The sequence below is a fragment of the Acomys minous genome, assembly GCF_964271855.1.
Source record: "Acomys minous genome assembly, chromosome: 12".
NCBI lineage: Eukaryota > Metazoa > Chordata > Mammalia > Rodentia > Muridae > Acomys > Acomys minous.
In genome coordinates, this window is record NC_140493.1 from 97,304,446 (window position 1) to 97,328,477 (window position 24,032).

Consider the following 24,032-nt stretch of genomic DNA (forward strand, 5'->3'; position numbering starts at 1 on the left):
TCACCTGTATACAAAAGATGTGTCAGGTCTATTCTCTGCCCTGAATTTCAGACCTGTATATTCAGTCATCTTCTTTTTCTGTCCAACAGTTGTTATCGATTTCGAATTGTCTCATCATTCTGATTCCCTACTCAGTACTCACTTCTCCTTCAGTAGTCTCAGTAGTCTGTGCTTTCCTCTGTTTCTGGCTAAATACCATTCATCCTTACCTCTTGGTATTTTACCCCACATCCAGAGCAGTAAATCTTACTTATTTTTACCTTCACAATATGCTCCAAATTTCTCTACTTCTTAATTCTGCTTATTGTTGCCACTGTAGCTGAAATCCTCATCCCCCATTGAGATTTCAGCCTAACTGGACTCCTTACATCTATATTTGTTACTTTTAATTTTTCTCAGTAGCACCAATAGTACTGAAACCCAAATCCATATGTACCTTCTCTGTTTTAAAAGTCCTTGTAAAAAGGCCCTGCATGGCTTGTTCCCTCCCCCCATCTCTTCCTCCTCTTCCACCTCCTCCTCTTCCTCCACCTCCTCATTTTCCTCCTCCTCCTCCTTCTCCTCCTCTTCCTCTTCTTCTTCAACACATAAATACAATACACTACATACAACAAGAAGAACTGTGAGACAATCAGGAGTTATATAAATGTTCTCTCTGCTCTTCTCACTAAGATACATTCACACTGACTGCTTTGTTTTTCAAGTACTACCAGCTTTGTTCTTACTTAAAGCCTTTGCACTTTTGAGGGTAGAGGTTGTGAAACAGTCTTGGGTATCCCAAGTTAGCTTTAAATTTACTATGTAGCCAAGGCTAATAACCTTGGATTCCTGATCCTCCTGCCTCCACCGCCTGAGTGTTAGGATTAGAGGTCTGCATCACCAGACCTGTTACACTTGCTATGTGACTAATAGGAGAAGCAGTATAGTGCTTACAATGAAAACTGTCTATTTTCATAAAAACAACAGGCGATAGAAGAACTCAGAGTTCATCTTTTGTTTTTTGTTTTGATTGGAATTGAATCATGCCTAATCTTTTTGGAGGGACATGTTGGGGTTGAGACAGTGTTTTATCATATAGTTCTGGCTGTCCTGGAACTCACTATATAGACCAGGCTGGTCTATCACAGAGATCCACTTTCCTCTGCTTCCGGGGACTTACAGTGTGTGCCACTACACCTGGCTGTGTCTCATCCTGTTAGGCAAGCATTCCTACTCAACTAGATCTCAAACCCAAAGGTGGATATTAAAACTGTGTAGTTTTATGTTTAAAACAGGAAATGTTAAGTCATAAGTATACAATCTTTCTAAACTGTAAAAAGACTACATGTGCACAATTCACAAGACCTTTAAGCAATGGGGAAAATGTAAGTCCTTTAAAGCTCCCAGAATAGATAGCCACTGCTGACAGATTGTGTTACAACTTTCACTTTTGCTTCAAGGGTTTCTTATGTAATCAATCTTTATTTTGTTTTGTTTTGTTTTGTTTTTCCCAAGGCAGGGTTTCTCTTTGTAGCCTTGGCTGTCTTGGAATTCACTCCGTAAACCAGACTGTCCTGCCTTACACCACCACACCCAGCTAAAGATGTATTTACAGTTCACATGTATGAGTGCTTATCTGTGTGTGTGTGTCTCTGCACCACATGCATGTAATGCCTGCGGAGGACAGAAGGGGGCAGTGTTTCCTGCGGAACTACAATTATAGGTGGCTGTGAGCTGCCGTGTAGGTGCTGGGACTTGGACCTGGGTCCTCTGGGAAGCAGCCAGTGCTCCTCACCACAGAGCCAGTGCTCCTCACCACAGAGCCGCCTCCCCAGCCTTCATCAATCCTTTAAAGTTCCACTTCTCCACTATGAAAGGATGCTTTTAACATAATTTACCAGTCAGCCTTTTCAGATACGTTATATGTATAAATTTGTCATTTTAGCTGTAATTGAGACTTTTTGTTGTGAATTGTTCTAAGACTTGAAAACAAGGCACATATAATATTGCCATCATTTCATTGTTGGGCATTGCAAAAACCAAATGATTTTCATTGAATTCACCAAAAGAAGCAGTTCCAGTTATTGAATAGTTCTCATTGAATTAAATAATTCTTGTTGTGAAGATCTACTAGATTTTTTTTTTTTAATTCTTTGTCTTTATATATGAACATGTGTGTCCCTATGAGTGCATGAAAAGGCTAGGGCTGATATTGGGAAGTCTTCCTTGCTATATTACCTATTTATTTATTCATTCATTCATTTTGATATAAGGTCTCTCAAAAGACTGGCTGGCTAGTGAGCTTCCACTTATTTGTCCCTAGCAATGGGGTTGCAGACATGCTACACTTAACTTCATCTTCATGTTTGATATCAAGTACTCTAACCACTGAGCCACTTTCCTGTCTGTCTGTCTGCTTGTTTGTTTGTTTGTTTGTTTGTTTATGTTTTTCAAGACAGGGTTTCTCTGTATAGCCTTGGCTGTCCTGGACTCACTTTGTAGACCAGGCTGGCCTCAAACTCACAGAGATCCACCTGCCTCTGCCTCCCTGAGCACTAGGATTACAGCCATGTGCCATCATGCCCAGTGTTCTTATACTAAGCTATTACTGTTTCTTTGAAAGCTTTTAAAACTGTGTAGGTGGTTTTCTCTTTCTAAAAAAAAAAAAATTGTGTGTGTGTTTGTGTGTGCTCGCACGCATGCACAGATGGGTACACTGCTGCATCTAGTTTTTTATGTGGTTACTTAGGACATGAATTCAGTCCTTACTCCTGTATGTCAGACATTTCACTGAGGAATCCATTCCTCCACTGCCCTCCTTTTTCTGTTGTTGTCATTTTAAGTTTTAATAAAATAAATATATAGAGCACCAAGTCGATCCACTCACCTACAAAATAATGGCATTTAAAGATGTTTTTATTATTTTTAAGATTCATTGACAGTGAGACAGGTTAACTCCTGGCAACACCCAGTCTACTTCAAAGAAGATGATGAGCATCAAAGAACCTTCTCATTGGAGATGGCTTCAAATGTGGCAAACCAGCCACTGTACAAAATGTCCTCATTTCTACCATAGACAGAATTCTGCCTAAAAATGGACAAGCTTGAATGCAGGCAGAGTCGATGGCCAAACCCTGGCAAGACAGGGTTAAGCAAATCCTCAGTAGTTCCTGCTTCACAGATATGTCTATCAGATATACTAGGCCAGAATACTAATGATGATGCTCCAAAGTTACAGAGAATTTTGGGTGACTGTTCAGGTAGAAAACTCTGTCTTTTTTTTTTTTTTTTTTTTTTTTTTTCATTTTGGAAGCTGCTAACCTGCACTTCCAGTTTACTTAGATAATTAATTTTCATTCCTCCTCAAGTCTCCGATGGGGTTGAAGACCAGATAGTTTAGTTTTATAATTAAGCTTAGTTGTTTAGGGGTTAAGATGTTTTTAGGTCTAGATAGATGTTTTAAGTTGATAGAGATGAGATATGATAGATATTGATTGACATTCAAATTTCAGACTCAACAAGATAGGAAAGATGTTTTCTTTAAGGTTGCCAAATTCAAATAGCCAAAACATTATGAATGTCACATTTTTATAATTCCCGATTATTTCCTGTTTCTTCTCACTGTAGGTAATTTATTGTATTTATTGTATAAGACAAATGTATGTATAAAAAATAATTTAAAAAAGATTAATTTATTTATTTTTATGTCTGTGTGTGCTCTATCTGTTGTATGCCTGCAGGCCAGAAGAGGGCATTAGATCCCAGTATAGATAGTTGTGAGCCACTGTGTGGTTGCTGGAAATTGAACTCAGGACCTCTGGAAGAGCAGACAGTGCTCTTAAGTGCTGAGCCATCTCTCCAGCTCCCATTTTAAAGAATATTTAAAAGAAATATTTTCTATAAAAATCTAGCATGGGGAGATGGCTCAGTGGTTAAGAGCGCCACCTGTTCTTCCAAAGGTCCTGAGTTCAATTCCCAGCAACCACATGGTGGTTCGCAACCATCTATAATGTGATCTGATGCCCTCTTCTGGCCTGCAGGTGTACATGAAGGCAGAGCACTGTATACATAATTAATAAATAAATAAATAAATAAATAAATAAATAAATAAATCTTTAAAAAACAATCTAGCATTGGGGCTAAAGAGATGGCTTAGCAATTGAGAGCACTAAGTCATCATCCTTCAACCTGAGGGTGTGTGGTGCCCTGGGCCTCTCCCATCTGGCATCTCTTTGTTATTGTATGTGTTGCACTTTCCAAATAAGTATGTAGTATTCCACCTTAAGAAATTTTTATTATGCTCTTGGCAGGCATTTTAGTATTTTCCAATATTTGGCTACCCTAAATCAATCTCAGATAAATTTCCTGATATCTGCAAGTTTATACTCACAAGCTAATTGAATGCTTCAAGGAATGTTTCCCTGTTCTCAAAGTCAAAACTATCCCAGTGTTGCATAGCATTTTCACATTCCACTTCTAGTCTTTATATATTTTGTTTTTACTTTCTGTTTAGTTTGTAGTGAATATCTTTCTTCTTGCAAGAACAGTCTACCCCCAGTCTTGGTATTTCCTCCTCTCCGATGACATTGCTGTCATATTCTGAGTTTTAGTTAGCACATAGGTCTCTTTATAAATACATTCAGTTCTCCTGAGTCAGTATCACCCCGTTGTCCCTTTGTCTGTGCTCTAAGATCTGTTCCACCAGTCCCTGAAGTCTTGTTTTTGTTTGTTTGTTTTTGTTTTTCGAGACAGTGCCTCTCTGTGTAGCCCTGGCTGTCCTGGACTCACTTTGTAGACTAGGCTGGCCTCGAACTCATAGCGATGTGCTTCCCTCTGCCTCCTGAGTGCTGGGATTAAAGGCGTGTGCCACCACGCCCGGCTCCAGTCCCTGAAGTCTTGCTGTCACTCTGTACACCTGTCATTTTCTCCAGCTTCATTTCTGTCACTGCTCTCTTTTGTCTTCTTGCTTCAGTGCAGTTTGAACGCTTTGGTCTCTTACTAGCTAACCTTCAGTCTAATATAACAAAGAGCAGAAGTGGTTGGGGATGTAGTTCTGTGGCAGAGTATGCCCAGCACATATGAGGCTCTGGTCAATCTTTAGCACTCCCTGTTTAGTTCCACTCGGAGTAATTTACTTTGCTATACTTCCCTTCCTGCCTTAGTATCACATGGACCCAGAGGCTGTACTCAACCAAATGTCCCCCCCCCTCCATAAAAAGGTATGTATGCACGCCAAGCAAAGCTCTCAACTGTATTTCTAGTCCACATTGTGTCTTTTTGGAGTACAGAAGTTTTTAATAAAAAAAGTCCAAAATACCCATTTTTCCCCTCTTGTTATTTATGCTTTTGGTTTTACCTAAGAAGGTTTTATCTAATCCAAGGTTATATAATTTCAGTTCTATAGTTTCTTGTAAGTATGTCTGCTGTGTATTTTGTTTTAAGTTATGAGTGATTCAAGGAATGGAATTTCCCTTTATTCTTCTGTGGGTAGATATGTAACTACCCAACACTTTGCTCACAGAGACTGTGTTTCCCCAATGAATTAACACGGCACCCCATCAAGGAGCAGGTGGCTGTAAGTGTCAAAAGCTGCTTCTGACTCTAGTTCTGCCTATTGCTCTATGTGCCTCTTCCTTCAGCAGCACCCCTACCCCAGGGCAAACCCAGAGAAGTCCTGAACCCCGGACCTTCCTGTTCCTGCCCCTGCAGTTGATGGCATTAGTTATAATTTCTTCCCTGCTCCCTTTCCCCCTGAAATAGGTCTCATGTGTCCCAAGTAGGTCTGCGCTCTCTATGTAGCTAAGAATGACCTTGAACTTCTTGGTCCACCAGGTACTGGAATCGCAGAGCTTGTTTGTGGTTATTTAACTTGTCTTTCTCAAGTTTATTGTTCTTGTTTCTTTGTTTTCCAAGACAGGGTTTCTTAGTATACTCCTGGCCGTCTTTGGAACTCACTCTATAGACCAGACTGACCTTGAATTCAGTCTTGGCCTCCCCAGTGCTGGGATCAAAGGCATGTGCCCTCATCACCCTACAGATTGTTTTTTTATTGTTTGTTTGTTTTGTTTTTGTTTTTTCAAGACAGGGTTTCTCTGTGTAGCCTTGGCTGTCCTGGACTCACTTTGTAGACCAGGCTGGCCTCGATATCACAGAGATCCTCCTGCCTCTGTTTCCCGAGTGCTGGGATTAAAGGCGTGCGCCACCATGCCTGGCTTATTTATTTACTTATACATAGAAGTGTTCTGTCTGCATGTATGCCTACATGACCGAAGAGGGTGTCAGATTGCATTATAGCTGCTTGTGAGCTATCATGTGCTTGCTGGAAATTAAACTTGGAACCTCTAGAAGAGCAGCCAGTACTCTTAACTGAGCCATCTCTCCAACACCCATCAAATATTTACTGAGTGCCTACTTTTTCTTTTATTGTTGGATATTGAGCCTAGGGTTTTTTACTTCCTTACCAGGTGAGTGTTCAACAATGGAGTGGATTCTCATCCCTCGTTTTTCCCTTTTTATTCTGAGATAGTCATGCTGAGTTCGCCAGATTGGCTTTGAACTTGTGGTTCTCCTGCCTCAACTCTTAAGTAGCTAGGACTATAGGCATGCATTACTAGATACATTTTCCTTTTAATTGTCAGCTCCCTTTAGGCAGAATAGGGTATGGACTATGTTTGTTTCCCTTGTCTGTGTGCTATTAGTTCCTAATCTTGTGCTTAGACATTACAAGTACTCAATAACTTGCTGTCCTATGAATACATAAAAGGGAGTGTTTGCAGACCAGGTACAATGTGGGTTCGAAGGATGGCTCAATGGTTAAAACACTGTTGTTTCTACAAGAGGACCAGAGCTTAGTTTCAGACATCCATATCAGGCAGCTCACAAACACCTGTAACTCTGGGTCCCTGCAGTCTGATAAACAGATTTTCATCGTCATCATCATCATCATCACTGAAAATGAAGCCTAATGATACTGCCTGCCTTATCAGGTCATAGCTGTACCTAAATGAAGTTATGGCTATACATTCTTTAGCTTGTTAACATTCGATTCTTTGTCATAGAGAGCAGTTACTATGGATGCACACAACCCCTAGCTTTAATTACTTCATTTAACTACCTTTGCAGTCTTTCATAAGTGCTAGATTTGACTTTTCTTTATCTCTAAAATAAAAATAATAATCATCACTGTATAGGAATTTTTGTGCATATGTATGCATGTTTGTATGTATACACAGGCTTATGTTCGTGTATGTGGAGGCCAGAAATTGACATTGGATGTTGTTCCTTGGTTACTTCTTCATCTTATTTTTTAGATAGAAGGAGTGGGAGGTTGGGGAAGAGGAGGAGGAGGAGGAGGAAAATGTCAGTTTCTTCCCATAATTTCTATATATTTTTTTATTATTGCTCCTACTACTGTTTAGATAACTATTACTACTGAACAGTCACTTTGAACTAAATACTTCACTGAATCTGGAGAGCACCAGTTGGCTAGACTGCTTGACAAGGCTCTGTGGATCTAAATGTCTTTAGTCTTTTTAAGATGACAAGCACACAGCACCATGCTCAGCTTTTACATAGGCGGGTGATGGTCTGAACTTTAGTCCTTTTGCTTGCGTAGCAGGCACTTCACCAACTGAGTCATCTCCTCAACTAGCCTTTTGGTTTTGTGTTTGAGACTAGATCTCACTCACTGTATAGCTTTGGCCAACCTGAAACTTGCTATGTATACCTGTATACCAAGCTGGCCTTGAACTCAGTGCTGGGACTGAAGGTGTGCATCACCACACCAATCTCAGCCTTTTTTTTTTTTAAATAAGGATTATGTGTCACATTACCATCGAAGCATTTAGCTTAAAGTGATTGTTGAGCAGTAATAAAAGAACATTTAGAAGTAATGGGAATAAATTGTCATTTTCCTCCTCCTCTTCCTCTTCTTCATCCCCTTTCTCCTTCTTTTCTTCCTTTTCTGTGGTGCTTGACATTGAATCCAAGGCCTTGTGTATGCTAATCATATTCTCCTATTACATAAAACTCCAAGACCCTCAAATTCACATATTTGGAAATACTGTATTCTCTGAGCTTTCAGAACTGTATTTTCATTATCTCATAATTCTAAGACTGTCTAATATTTCCTGCTTATGTCTGATGAGTTGTAATATGTTAGATGTACCTTGATTTAAGGAGCTACTGTGAATGAATTTCTGAATTGTTGAATTATATTACACCTAAGTCTTATAATTTGGGGAGTATTTCTTTGTTTGAGACAGGATTTCTCTGTGTAGCCCTGGTTGCCCTGGAACTTACTCTGTAGATCAGACTAGCCACAAACTCAGAGATCTGCCTTCCTCTGCCTCCCAAGTATTAGAATTAATGGCATGTACCACCACCCAGCTAAATCATACAAATTTAAAAATTACTTCAGGCTGGAGTTGTGAGTCAGTAGTAAAGTACTTGCCTAACACCACAAAAGCAACAACAAAAGATCTCACACACATACACACACACACACATACACACACACACACACACACACACACACACACACACACACACACACAGTGATTTAAAATAGAATCTGGTGAAATGGCTTAGTTAGAAAACCATGTACAAACATGAGGACCTAAGTTCAGATCCTTAATACCCATGTAAAGATCTAAATATGTCAGCCTGTAATCACAGGACTGGGGAGACAGACAAGAGGCTCCCTGAAGCATGCAGGACAGCTAGTCTTAGCAGATAGATCGGTGGCCTTGACGTACAAAGAGAGACCTGGTCTCAAAAAATTAAAGTGGAGAGTGATAGAGGAAGGCACTTAGCATTGACTTCTAGCTTGCATACACACACATGCACATAGAAACATGCTATATACATATATGCCATGCACAAACACAAAATGTGTGTATATGTCAAGTCAGCAAGTTGAAATAGAATTTTATATATATTTCTGTGCTCATGGGTATTTGTGAATTTAAGAGACTTTTATGATTTTTAACAGTCCTTTTTTAAGTTTTACTTGTTTTTGTTCTCTCATTTCTTGCCCATTCGCTCACTCTTGGTCAGTATGTGTATGCACACCACACACCTGTCTGAGTTTAAGTGCAGCATGTGCATTCAGGTACCCAAGCAGAGGGGGATGTCAAATTCCCTGGAACTGGAGTTACAGATGGTTATGAGCCACCTGGTGTGGCTCTTGAGAACTGAACCCAAGTCCTATGTAATCAGCAAGTGCTCTTAACAGCAGAGCCAGCTCTCACTTGACTCCCATTTCCTTTCTGCTCGGACTGTGTGTCCCCTGTGTTGTATATGCTGCCTTTCTTTTCTGACAAAGGCACATTGAAACATAAGTGAAAAAAAGCAAATTATAGGAATAACTATCTACTCTCTGTAGTTTACATATAAAATAATGTATAAGCATTTGATTATTTAAAGCCTACCCTAAGAAATATGAAGGTACCATATCCAACTTTTGGCTCTCACATTTAACTTGCTTTATTTTCTTCTTGGTCATGACTTCTGACTTGCCTTAGAAAGGTTTGTTTTATAAAGAGGTAATTGTTTCTATTCATACACATTTGTGGAGAAAGATGCAAAACTTTCCTGTGATCGGTGATGTACTTTTATTATAGGCTCAGCAAAACAGTCCTTCTTCTACGGGTTCTGGCAATACAGAACATTCTTGCAGCTCCCAAAAACAGATCTCCATCCAGCACAGACAGACCCAGGTAGGTTGGGGACACTGCAGAGCTATCTCAGGAGTAGACCTAACCACATAGAAAGTCTGTAATTCTTCCTAGGTCTTCCCTTTACCTTTGACTGTACCTATTGTTTAGTCTTCAGAATTTGCATTGTGATTATTTTGGGTCCTTTGAAAGGTATTTTAACAGGCTTTTCTTCACCTTGCTGCTATGTTGTAGCAGGCATGCTTTTACTGCAGCACCGTATAGAGACAGGGGCACACATTTTGAAGGTTCTGAGCCTAGGTTCATATTCTGGCTCTACTGTTTAAATCTAATGTAACGCAAAATTAGAGTGAGTCCCATTGCCCTAAGCAGTGGTGACAGCAGGCCTTCAGTAAATGTCAATTTTAAGAAATGGCTTATTTCCTGTACATGCTTACTTAATTGGCAATACTAGTTACATTTCAAAATATTATACCAACAAATTTTCTTCCTCAAACAGTCCTCAGAAGTTTTCTAACTTAGAGATTGTTGTAAACATTAACACTGTTTCATATGCCTGTTAATTGCAGCAATGGGAAGACTAAGGCAGGAGGTTCTTGGTTTCGAGGCCAGCTCAAGCTGTCCCCAGAAAAGAAAGGAAATGAAAAAGATAAAGTTATATGTGAGAAGGATAGTAAATCTTGGCTCCAACTGTCATGCTAAGTAGTTTATTGGGTGTTCTTGTCTGTGTTCCTCTCAACACAGGATGCTTGTCAATTAAGAACTGTGTAACAGATTTTGATTGTACTGGAACCATCCGTGTTTGGACACTGTACAGACCTAGATAGTTCAGTGCTCAGAACTTTTCTGCCTTTCTACTTTCTCTCTGTTTCCACTAGAGGGTACTCTTGTTCCTTGAGACTTGTACCCTGTCTCCTGATGTCTCTTTCTAGTCAAACTGGTTTCAATTCTGCGGTATCATGTATTTTTTTTTTTTATTCAACGTACAATATTGTGAGAATTTGTATCATTAAGTCCAGCACTAATGTTTTTGCAGTACAGGTTTAGTGGATATTGCTAAGGTTTGAAGGATGAGATGAGGAAAGCAGATTTTATTTCCTGAGTTATCTATCCAACTATTTATTTTAGCAAGTGCTTCTTTTGGGAAAAAAAAGGCAAGAAAAATATGATGTCATTTAATGTTTTGTGACTAATTCTAAATTTGTTTGCTTTTGTCTTTGTAGTCTGACCTCACAATAGAAAAAATATCTGCACTAGAAAACAGTAAGAACTCTGACTTAGAGAAGAAGGAAGGAAGAATAGATGATTTATTAAGAGTAAGTATAAGAGTATGTAAGAGACATCATAACAAACGCCACTTCTGCAGACTTGGATCATGTGCATATTGTGGATAATTAATTACTGTAGCCAGATATACAGTACTGAAATAATGAGCAGCCGAGGAGGAGCTGGAGTCATGTCCTCATTCTAAATACCTTCTTTAAGTTGGAGAATTTACGATGTATTTTGATTCTTGAATTTATGTTAAAGAAGCAGATCTGTCGTTGTAGTTCGTGTAGAACTGTTGGATTAAGTTTTATGTTTTACCATTTGAAAATAGTCATTTGTGTATTCTTACTTTTATCTTCTCTTTCCTTTTAAGACATGGTCTTTCTATGTAGCTTGGCTGGCCTAGAACTTAATATCTAGATTAAGCTGACCTCAAATTCTCAGATCTGCCTGCCTGAGCTTCTGCCTCCTCTGAGTGTTAGACTTAAAAGTGTGTAACACCACACCCGGTTTTCATTGTTAATCTGTTAAGTGATTTACTGGTTATTCATAATGTATGTGTGTAAGCATCTGTTAAGTATATGTGCACCATATACATGCAGGAGACCATAGAGGTCAGAAGAGGGCATTGGATCTCTTAGAGCCAGAGGCAGTTACTGTGAGTCACCTTGTGGTTACTGGGAGTTATATCTGGGTCCTCTGCAAGAGCAGAAGGTGCTTCTGACTGCCTAGTCTTGCCCCATTTCTTGCATTTTAAAAAGCTATTTTACATGGGCCATTCTGCTCATTTTAGATCTTTGCCTCTATGTACCATATGTACGTGACTGCGTCTCACTATGTAGCATGGACTCTATGTACCATATGTACATGACTGCGTCTCACTGTGTAGCATGGACTGGTCTTCAGCTTACAGTCCTCCTGCCACAGCTTCCCAAGTCCTGGAATAATAAGCCAGTGTCTTTATACCTGGCACTCCAGGATACACGCATGCATGCATGCATACATACATATTTTACTTTTTAAAATTTTTTTTCAACTTTATGTGTGGGTATTTTGCTTACATGTATGTATTAAAACCACATATGTGCCTGGTGCCTTTGGAGGCCAGAAGTTGGCCATTGTACCCTGAAATTTTAGTTACAGACAATTGTGAGCTGCCGTGTGGTTGCTGGGAATCAAACCTGGGCCCTCTGTAAGAGGAGTCAGTGCTCTTAACTGCTAAACCATCTCTCTGATCCTTAGTTTTACTGTTTTTGAGACAAGGTCTATATCACAGGTGGCTATTTGTTACTTTAAAAAGAAAGTATTTTGTTAGTACACACATTCATGTGCCTTGGTCTGTGTATAGACATCAGAGTACAGCCTTTAGGAGATTTTTCTTTCTTTCCATGTGAGTCTCAGGGATTGAATGAACTCAGGTCATCAGGCTTGGCATCAGGAGCCTTAATCCACTGAATGATCCTGCAGCTATTTGTTACTTTTAGAAATTTGTTTGTCTGTTCTCAGACTTAGAAGTAGAAGCTCTAGTGAGGACAGCTGGTGTCTCTTGCAGTCTGTACCTATAGTCGTCTTTTGGCTTCCTTCCGTCTGTTGGCTAAAAGTTTAGCAAATTCTGCAGCCTCTTATTTTCTTAGTGCATTGCCTCTTCAGAACAGTGTGCTGGTGCGTGTGCTGTGGGACACCTAGGGTAGCAAGACACTGAATCTCGGGTGCTTTGGTCCTTGGCTTCCCACCATCTTTCTCTGTTTAACAAAGACTCAACCTATTAGCAGGCATCATCTCCTTTAGAGATACAGAATATTTGTAGACTACTCTAGATCATTTGGGCCCTACAGTGAGACAAGACAGAATCTGTTAGTCCCCAAAAATATCTCTATCCATTTATTTATTTGTTTTACTTATTTATTTATTTATTTATTTATTTATTTTTTAATTAACAATTAAACTTTATTATACAACCCAACTAGCATACACAAGAAGGAAAAAAGGTTAAAGGGACAGAAGAATGAACCTTCCAGTATCCGTTCCATGGGATAGGTCTTTAGGTGTCTCTCTGACCCACGAGCTGGTCCGGTCCGTTGCTCTCTCCGCGTGCTCTCCTCGCCTCTCAACCTGTTGTTTTGTCTTCTCACCACCTTTCCAGTCACAAGCAAAGGGCGGTCCTTTCTCCCTTCGAGGGTCAATTAGGAAAACAATAGCCACGGTGGGGTTCCCAGGTCGGCTTCCTAAATTCCAAGCCCAGGAAGGCTCCAAACAGTCTGTCACAAGGTATTCATGGCTTGCCCCAAGGGTAAAGCCCGCTAAGACTGCTTCCACCTGTGACAAAGCTTAATCTTTCCCACAGAGCCCCCAAGGTTCAATCCCCAGCACTGGATAAACCAGGCCTGGTAATCACACCTGTATCACAGAAGTCAGGAGGCAGAGGCAGAAGTATCAAAAATACAAGGTCATCCTTAGCTTCATGTCCAAGTTTGACGCCAGCCTGGGCTACATGAGACCAGGGGGTAAAGGTACTTGCTGCCAAGCCTGGTGACATGAGTCTCATCTCCAGGATCCTCACAGTGGCAGGAGAGAACTGTCCTTTGGCTTCTACGTAGATGCCGCTGTGTACATGAGTAACTAACTAATTGAACTGGTGAGACGGCTCAGTGGGCCAGTGCGCTTGCCACAAGCCTGACATCCTGAGTTAGATCTGTGCAATCCGGGGTGGAAGGAGAGAACCAATTTCTGAAAGTTGTGCTCTGACCTTCACATGTGCAGTTTGCCACACACACATGCACACACACGCATTCACACCAAAGCACCCAAGCACATACACACAAACTCAAGCAAGCACACGCATACACTCACACACACACCCACTCAAACACACATGCAGTTGCACATACACACACATATGCACATACACATGCACTCATGCAAGCATGCACACACACACACATACACACACACATACACACACTAAAACAACAACAGCCTGGTAAGAAACAACCAACCATAACGATATTGAACTAAAAAACTAAAACCCCAATCAAACACAGGAGGGACACATCTTCACGCTGAGGGAAACTCTCAGGGCACAGGTGAGGTGACGATGTGCTGTGAAGAGAGGCAGGCAGGGCCAGCTGTTTGTCTGGGGTGCATAGGGAAGGCTTCCCAGGGTGGTGCCCCAGCGCTGACCTGGATTTTGAGGAATGTGCAGAGGACTCGGAGCTGAGGGACAAAGTCTCGAAGGAGGCCGATGGATGAGCTCTGCAGAGGCACGGCCATGGCTGCGAGAGACGGATGAATAGGGACCTGTGGCTGGGACGGGGGCCAGGATTGGAGCAGCTGGGGGGGGGGGGCGGCTTAAGTGGGTTTGGCCCCTGTGGCTAGGCATGTAGCGCAGGGGTGGAGCCTTGTTTTATTTATTTATAACCAAGTTGAGGGTACTCACATTGGAATCTACGGTACAACCAAGCAGATTGCATTTTCTCTCTTTAAGTTCTCCGTTGTTAGCCAGGCATTGGTGGCGCACGCCTTTAATCCCAGCACTCGGGAGGGAGAGGCAGGTGGATCACTGTGAGTTGAAGGCCAGCCTGCTCTACAGAGTGAGTTCCAGGACAGCCAAGGATACACAGGGAAAAATCCTCTCTCGGAAAAAACCAAAAAAACAAAAAAAGTTCTCCATCTTTTTCTTTTTCTTTTTCCGGCTTTCAAGATAAGGTTTCTCTGTCCTGGACTCACTTTGTAGACCAGGCTGGCCTTGAACCCACAGCAAGCCACCTAACTCTGCCTCCTGAGTGCTGGGATTAAAGGCGTGCCTCACCATGCCTGGCAAGTTCTCCATTTTCTTTAATAGGAATGCCCCTTAGTTACTAGAAGGCACGTTGGTTACAGGTAAATCCCTGCTCTATGAAAATACCTGGGTGGTTGTTCCTGGTGTAGGTTTGAACCATGTAACCCTTCCATCCTTTCTCCAGAGCTATTTGGCCACACACTTAAGGAAAGTATGGAGTATTTGTCCGTTCACTTCAGTGCTTATCTGGCAGCAGTGCTGGGAAGGAGACACGGCTTCATTCTGATGAAGCTCAGAATGTACTTTGAATATACAATTTGTCATCCCTAACCCACATTTTTTTAAAAAAAATTAAATGAGTGGACCTTCTTAGTGCTGGGATTAAAGATGTGCGTCACCATAACCTGCATTTTCAAGTTGATGTTCCGTTCCTCATTCAGAATTAACATTCCTTCAGCCTTTTTTTATTGTTGTTGTTTCCCCATATTTGAGTGAGGAGTGCCATTTGTTCTTAGTCATAGTCTTACTTACATTTTGATTGTTGGCTTGCAGTATTTGTGTGTGTGTGTGTGTGTGTGTGTGTGTGTGTGTCTGTGTGTGTGTGTTGTATGCACATGTGTTGGGGGACCAGGCACACGTATGCTTATTGAGGACACTAAAGGGCATATTAGTATTGTGCTCTTTAACTCCTTTTCCTTTGAGACCACATCCCCTCTCATTGCAGCCGGCCCCAGTGATTTTCTTTCTCTGCCCCTCACAGTGCTGGGATCACAGATGTACTGAGCAGTCAGTTGTGTCTGGCTTGTTGTTGTTGTTGTTGTTTTTCTCCTTCAACACAGGGTTTCTCTGTGTAGCCTTGACTGTTCTGGACTCGCTTTGTAGACCAGGTTGGCCTGGAATTCACAGCGATCCACCTCCCTCTGCCTCCCAAGTGCTGGGATTAAAGGCGTATGCCACCACCGCCTGGCTGTGTCTGGCTTTTTATGTGAGTGTTGAGGATTTAAACTCAGGTCCTCATGATTACACAGCAAACCCTCTTACTCACTGAAATATCTTCCCAGCCCTCTGGAACTGGTTTTATTTTGTCCACTTGGATGCTAGTTGAATTGCCAACAAAGATTTACAGTGAGAATGTCGGTCTAAAAAAAAAATCCTTAGTCAAATTCCAGTACGAGGATTTAGTCCAAGTAGCTTTGTCAGACTCAACAAGGATTGTGGTTTTACTTCCCTTCTTTATAGCCTGCCTGACTGTCATAATGATGAGTGTCAGGGTATAGAGCAGTGGTAGAGCACTTTTCTATATGATCCTTACCTCCAGGATGTAGGATGGTGTTGGAGAGAGACCCAGATTGAGAAGGTGAAATATGTGAAAAACTTAAGCCATAACTTGATTCCACTTCTTGGGTCTTTATCCCTCACCACCATCTCCTTCTGTTGTCCTTTTTCCTGTTAGATGCTTTGCTTGTCTTCCAGAGATTAAATTCAGGGCTTCTTCTAGTTCCCTTTCTGTTATTATAAAACATTCTGACCAGAACAACTAAAGGATGGAATAATTTATTTTTATTTGACTTATACTCCCAAGTCAGTCTAGCATTGGGGGAAGTCAGGGCAGAAACCAAAGGCAGAACTTGAAGCCGAGCCATAAAGGAACACTATGTTCTGGATGGCCCATTGGACATGTGTAAGTAGCCTTACCCAGCTCAGGACCTCATGCATAGGGACGGGTGTGGGCTGATTTCATACGTCAGAATTGTTGTTACCCATAGACATGCCTACATGTCAATCTGAGTTAGGCAATTTCTTTTTTTCTTTTTAAACTATTTTTATTTCCTTTCAGGCATGCATAAGTTCGTCATTAGTTTTCTCACTTTAGTAAGATGTTGGGTATGATTACACTGGGTACTGTTAGCCAGTTTCCACCTCTTGCATGGACTTCTAGAAACTACTAGTGTTAGAAACCACAACTTTACATTGCCAGAGGCTGAGCCTATTCATTTCTGCATAGGCTTGAAGAGAACACTCACCTTCTCGAGTGTTTTAGATCGTATATAGATGTTCTTGGTTTTTTGCTTATAGTTCTTTAATATGAATTAGATAGTCACACCCAAGTGCAGTAAGACTTTCCCTTTCATAACATGGTCTGTAGGATTCTGCAGTAACAACAGTCAGGAATAAATATGCCTAAATAGAGAGTAGATACATTTGAATGGGAAGCTGTTTTACACAAGCTGCTTTGGAATTGAAGCTGAGCTGGACAGAGTACACGTCCTTGGCCCCTGGGCGTTGGAGGCAAAGACAGGTAGATCAGGGACACCCTAGTCTTTGATGGTTCCAGTCCATCCTACATGATGAGTGCCTTTCTTTTAAAAACAACAGCAACAAGAGACACGGGAGACATTGCTCAGTGGTTAAGGACAGTTGCTATTCTTTCCTAAGACCCAGCTTTGCTTCCTAGCAACTATGTGGTGTCTCATAAGCATCTGTGACCCAGGCTAGGGAATCCAGTGCCCCCTCTAGTCTCAGAAGGATGCATGTGGAGCACAGACTTACATACAGGCAAAACACCCATACATAGTTTTTGGGTGGTTTGGTTTTGGTTTGTAGGTTTGTTTGTTTATTTGTTTGTTTCTTTGTTTTTTAGCTGCAAAGTCTCAGCAAATTTTTTGTTTTAGGAAGGCTTGTATCATTTGCCTTCCTAAACAGTAGGTCCCCCACCCCAAGGAAGCAGTGTTATTTGGCAAGAGTAGAATTTTGTTCGTTTGTTTGTTTTTAAGATTTATTTATTTATTTTATGAACATGAAGGCTCTCTTTTTGTATACACCAGAAGAGGGAATCAGATTCCATTACAGATGGTTGTGAACCACCATGTTGGTTGTTGGAAATTGAGCTCAGGACCCCTGGGAGAGCAGCCAGTGCACTCTTAACTGCTGAGCCATCTCTACAGCCCCGAGGTTTTTTGGGTTTGTTTGTTTGGTGGCTTGTTTGTTTGTTTGTTTTTAGCACCTGAGTGATAAATTCAAGAATTTCAAAGACAGGTTTGGTCATTGCTTAGTGGTTAGAGTTTTTCAAAGTATTTAGCCCATCCTGTAAACTTCTACACCCTCATATTCTTGAAGCAAGATCTCCTTATTTCTGTCTGGTGTGAACATGGATGTGCTGGTTTCTCTGGGGAGACTCATTCATGAAAACTCATGTTCCTTTTCTCTTTAGAAATAATAAGCTGAGGAACCTGGGCGTGGTGACGCACACCTTTAATCCCAGCACTTGGGAGGTAGAGGCAGGTGGATCGATGTGAGTTCGAGGCCAGCCTGGTCTACAAAGTGAGTCCAGGACAGCCAAGGCTACACAGAGAAACCCTGTCTCGAAAAACCAAAAGGGGGTGGGGGGAGGACGAGTAGGTTCTTGATAAGCACATGCTTAGCATACTTAATCACGATCTTAGATTGGTTCCATAGCACCACCAAAAAACTTGTAAGTTGAAAAACAGAATAACTTTAGCCTAAACAACACTTACATAGTAATATAAAGAATGATTGAAGGGGTAAATTATTTGCTTTATTAGGGATATGCTTCCTGTAAATGGTAATGATTTTTCTTTATTTTTAGAAAGTGCTTTTCTCGTAATCTATTTTCCTTAAAACTAATGTAAAAATATTTTCCCACTGAAGGCCAACTGTGACTTGAGGCGGCAGATAGATGAGCAGCAGAAGATGCTCGAGAAGTACAAGGAACGATTAAATAGATGTGTCACCATGAGCAAGAAGCTCCTGATAGAAAAGGTTAGTGACAGTGGAGCCCGAGGCCTGCGCGCCAGGGCATTTAATGTGTGCCATTGTGTAACATGTCCTAGCTGAGACGAAAGTATTGAAATGTAGAGTTTCTGAGGAATAAAGTTCTTATGACTTGACAGCTAGAACTTTCTCCTTGCATGTACACCACCAGATCAAGACTCCCCAGGTGATTATATGGATGCGCTTTCTGGCTGTTGCTTGCTTTGGGTGTGAGGCTGACAGCTTCGCCCTGTTGAGTTTACTTCAGGTGCTGGATGCCTCCTCCCTTCCCCTTTCCCTTCTCCCTCCCTTCCCTTCTCTCCTACTTTTGAGATAGTATATGATTTATCAACAGCATTTTCCTTGGTAATAACTGTAATTTTCAGTTTTTAAAAGTTGCTAGTTAATGTGTTACCCATTTTGATCCTTTTACTCCAGTCAAAACAGGAGAAGATGGCGTGCAGAGATAAGAGCATGCAGGACCGCTTGCGGTTAGGCCACTTTACTACTGTCCGGCATGGAGCCTCTTTTACTGAACAGTGGACAGATGGCTATGCTTTCCAAAACCTCATCAAGTAAGTGAGCTGTCAGAAATAAATAGGGAAACTTTTTATGTATTTGGATTTTTAAAGTTTTCTGTAATTACAGTCAATAAAAAAAGTAGAATTGCTAGGCAGCAATGGAGCACACCTTTATTCCAAGCACTCAGGAGGCAGAAGCAAAGATAGGCAGCTCTCTGAGTTCAAAGCCAGTGGGCTTCAAATCAATTTAGCACAGTCTACCTACATGATGAATCTCCTGTCTCAAAAATAAAAGAGACAAACTGTGTGTGTGTGTGTGTGTGTGTGTGTGTGTGTTTGATCAGTTTTATCTAAGACTGGAAGTTAGGTAGAGACATTATATCTTTATTATTGATAATTTGCTTATTCCCTGTATTGAAGATTGAGACCAGGGTCTCATGCATGGTAGGCAAGCACTCTTATTTTTTAGCTAAATCAGCTGTATTTTTAATCAAGACACTTCAATTTTTGACCTCCAGATAGCAATTGGGACTTAGATTGTCTTTCCTATTTTTCTTTGTTGAAATAAATTGTTTAATATGAATTGGAGAGCATGTTATTACTTTGAGTGATAATAAACCATAAATAACATATTGATCCCTAAAAGTACAAATATTGATGCTATGTATAATAAATATGTCATTATACCTACCCTCTGAGTTATACACTAGTAGTCATTATTTTGTGTATGAACCACCAACTTCAAGCTCAGTTCAACTGTGTTTTTGCTTTGCAAATGTACCAAATATTTCTCTGTGTGTGTGTGTGTGTGTGTGTGTGTGTGTGCGCGCACATGAATGAAGAGGCTGTCATATCAGAGAATATCCTGAAAGTAAAGTAGACTTGTGAAGCATACCAGGTCCTAGAGAGTGAGAGTAGCATCTCTCTATGAGCAAGGCATGCCTGTATAGCTAAAGTGCACCATGGCTGCCACACCAAGGCATGCTAGCCTATGGCACCTTGACCAGGAAATGCAATTTCATGAGTATGGGGTCAGAGCATGCTGCTGTTACTCAAACCTCCATGAATGTAGTCTAAGTTATATAATGTGCTCAGAATGAGTCTCAGGATAGTTGCCAACTAAGATTTATGATGAGATTGTCTATCTAAAAAACCCTTAGTCAAAGTCCAGTGCACTAGGCATTACGTTGTGTGCTAATTGACAGGGTTAAGAATGCACAGTACTCAGTCTTGAGAGGGTGGGCCTTTCATACCAACTTTTCCTAAATAAATACAGATTTTATTTTCTCAACGGGAAATCTTGAAGAGGGAATCTGAAAATTGTTCCTTTCACATCTGTAAGGTCCTAACAGATATTTATCCACGTTCCCTCACCTTGAAGTCTCACTAGTTCCTTAAAATACAGGCTCATTTCAAAAACTCTCACTGATTGTCTCTTACACTGTGAAGACTGAGGACAAAATCTCTGTCCTGTGAAGGGCACCACAATCCATGAACCTGTCAGACATGCAGGGGAAAAAGTGTTCATTTCACAGCAACGGCGGTTAGGTATTTACCTCCTTCTATGCCAAATCTTTTATATTTCTAGGCAACAGGAAAGGATAAATTCACAGAGAGAAGAGATAGAAAGACAACGGAAAATGTTAGCAAAACGGAAACCCCCTGCCATGGGTCAAGCCCCTCCAGCAACCAATGAGCAGAAACAACGGAAAAGCAAGACCAATGGAGCTGAAAATGAAACGTATGTTCTTTGATGTAATGAAATACCCATTAACCCCCGGGTACAGGTGTCCTGTTGGAAATAATTATAAATTAAAGAAGTCCCTAGAGTTTAAAGATTTATTTTTCCAGATATGTTAATGGATTTTTTCAACTCATATTAAAAGCTATATAAAATATTTTAGCTGATTTTCTTAGCCATGTTCTTTATTCAGAAAATTAGAGAGAGAAAATGAAAGAGGAAAGTACTGTTCTGGCATATATATATATATATATATATATATATATATATATATATATGCCTGTTTGTAATAAATAAATATATATTATATATGATGATGATAATAATAAATATATCACTAATAATTTTCACTTAAGTGTAGCTCTAGGTTAGGATAAATTGGTATCATTTTATGGGAATTGGTATTATCTTATGGAGACTATCTGGCTAATATTTTAGAATGTTCTTTATTGGTTAAAAGATTACTAAGTTAACACAAACTGAGGAGTAAGCCCAGAGGGGCTAGAAATGACTCCATGGTTAGGATTACTGGCTGCTCTTGAAAAGGACCAGGGTTCTATCCCTAGCTCCCACATGGGAGTTGACTATTGTAACTTAAATTTCAGGGGATCTGGTGCTCTCTTCTTATCTCTAAGGGCACCAGGTATGTACATGGTGCACAGTCATACATGTAGTTAAAATACCGGTACATATAAAACAGGAAATTTAAAAAGAAAGAAAATGAGTAAGCCAAGAAAAAAGTAGTTGTTATTTTAGGAAAAGTAGTGCATGCCTTTAGTACCAGAAGTTGAGAGGCAGAGGTAGTCGGATTTCCTATGAGTTTAAAGCCAGCTGGTTTATGAACTGAGTTCCAGGACAGTTAGGGATACATGGAGAAACACTGCCTCCAAACCTGCTGCCCCCCAAAAAAGAATATTTTATGATAAGACAGTTCTTGACCTTATAAGCACTGCCCCCACCCCCACACCTCATTCTGGAAACTTAAGGAAAATACTAGTACAGTTGTTCTCAGCCTTTCACAGGGAATCACCTAAGACCATGAAAAAAGCACAGATATTTATATTACAATTCATAACAGCAAATTTACAGCTATGAAGTAGCAATGAAAATAATGTTACGGTTGGGGTGGGGGTTACTGCAACATGAGGGGCCATATTAAAGGGCCGCAGTGTTAGGAAGGTTGAGAACCACTGATCTAGGTTCTTGAAGTATGCTCATCTTTTTTCTATCAGTCAGTAGTTATTACATAGCCATCCTGTGCAAGAAAGATTGAAATGCTGGGCTTAATAACTTCCTTTTTCATTTTCTTTTGTCTTTAGCTGAAAGTAAATTTCTTGTCCAACATTAGTACAGACAGATACAGACACACACTCACAGAGTATTATGTATATAAACATTAAAAAGACAAAAGGCTTATTATTTTGCCTTGTTAGTGTATGTTAGTCCATAGTATATGGCAAGTGCACTCATATTACAGCTGTGATGAGAAGTTTAGGAACTGCATCATATTTTGTTCCAGTGAGAAAGATGCTTAACTCCATTCTTCACCCATGCATGCCCAGTGTGTTAGGAAGTATTACCTTTGACACATGCTTGGGAAGTCTGTGTTAGGTGCTTGTTGTATGCCATGCATTGTTCTGCATTGCAGATCTTAAAGGAACACCCCTGGTTTTAGGGGTTCATAGTTTATACAGGGGAGAGGAACACATGAATAAGCCAAAATTCACATCAAGTATAGTGATAAAAGTTTTTGCAGTGAACTAAGTTTGAGAAACTGTTTTGTTCATGTAACAGAGCATTTTAAATTTAGAATATTTTTGATAGGTTGTCTAGACAACACAAGTCATTGTTTTATAAGTTCTGTGGTTATATGCAAAGGGGTCTACTCTCCAGTATTACTTAAAAATTACTTAATACCGGTGCATGAAGCCATTGATACAGAAGTTGTGGAGTGTGTGTGTGCATGCATGCCATGAATACACACCATAGAACAGTAATTAGAATTTAATCTAGACTAGTAGTGTGTTCATGAGTGGTTACCATCTGGAGTCTTGTGTAAAATCCAAGCTGGAAGGCTTTTAGTCTACTTTTTAATTACAGTGTCTATGACTTGGCTCTTTCCTCTGATCAGAAGCCAAAAACAGGCCTCCAGAGTGAGTCACATTATCCCTTCTTGGTGTGGAACCTGTTAGAGGCCTGGAGGATTCCGAAGGTCTTAGCTGTCTTTTTTTCCTCCCCTTTTTCACTGGAATGAAATAGAGTTACATATGCAGGTATTTCTGCAGCTGTGGACTAATTGCAACAGCCCCAGTGACTGGATATGATGTTACTTTTTTACTTTTATATTTTCTTTCTTCTTTCTTTCTTTCTTCTTCTTCTTCTTCTTCTTCCTCCCCCTCCTCCTCCTCCTCCTCCCCCTCCTCCTCCTCCTCCTCCTTCTCTTCCTCCTCCTCCTCCGCCTCCTTTTTTTTTTCCTCTCTTGAGACAGGGTCTCTCTGTGTAGCCTTGGCTGTCCTGAAAACTTTGTAGACCAGGCTGGTCTTGAACTCACATCAATCCGCCTGCCTCTGCCTCCCGAGTGCTGGGATTAAAGGCGTGCACCACCATGCCCGGCTGTATATTTCTTTTAGTTTAGCCTCAGAGGCTTGTTTTGTAGCCCTTTATGCTAGAATGGATAGGTCATTTAGCAGGCATGTGAATACAATGAAAATTAACCCTTTGAAGGAGATGAGTGTGAGGAAGGTAGGACTAGAGAAAATTCATTTCTTTTTTATTCTTAGGACAGAAGGAGGTATGCTTGGTGTAGGCAGAACTAAGAATGAGTGTTTATCAAGTCAGTCCTTTCTTCAGTGCTCTTTTAACATTCTCATTAAATAGTTACATTTTTTAGATAGGTACTTTGACTTATGTAACATGTCATTAAACATTTGATAAGTAATATAAAAGTATGGCTTACATGCTTTTCTTTTTTCAAACTTCTGGGTTTTGAGTCTTCTTTACTTCTCATCTGAAATTTTTCCTCTGAGGACTTCAAAATAACCTGGCTTTTGGTCATATTAAGCATGAAAACCATATATGCCCTCGTAGCATGCTTGAGTATTTCTATCCAAATAACCGTGCTATTCATACAGTTGACTGAAATTGCTGCCGTTGTTTGTTTGTTTGTTTTAGGTTAACTTTAGCAGAATACCATGAACAAGAGGAAATCTTTAAACTTAGATTAGGTCATCTTAAGAAAGTAAGTATAATGGGAAAATCTTTTTCAAGAAATGTAATTTCTACTTTCTGTTTGATAT

The 24,032-nt window shown here is 40.4% G+C and overlaps 1 protein-coding gene across 8 annotated transcripts in view; it reads left to right on the forward strand.

Moving 5' to 3' along the window:
- TLK2 (tousled like kinase 2) overlaps positions 1–24,032 on the forward strand; it is a 129,330-nt gene that overhangs the window by 75,241 nt on the left and 30,057 nt on the right. For 6 of the 8 annotated variants that reach the window (XM_084750047.1, XM_084750046.1, XM_084750045.1 and 3 more), the window contains 6 exons: positions 9,603–9,698; positions 10,880–10,972; positions 18,373–18,483; positions 18,913–19,049; positions 20,584–20,736; positions 23,908–23,974. In XM_084750047.1, the coding sequence (XP_084606173.1) occupies positions 9,603–9,698; positions 10,880–10,972; positions 18,373–18,483; positions 18,913–19,049; positions 20,584–20,736; positions 23,908–23,974 (657 nt within the window). The remainder of the gene's footprint in view (positions 1–9,602; positions 9,699–10,879; positions 10,973–18,372; positions 18,484–18,912; positions 19,050–20,583; positions 20,737–23,907; positions 23,975–24,032) is intronic. The other 2 variants (XM_084750050.1, XM_084750051.1) reach the window with 1 other exon arrangement.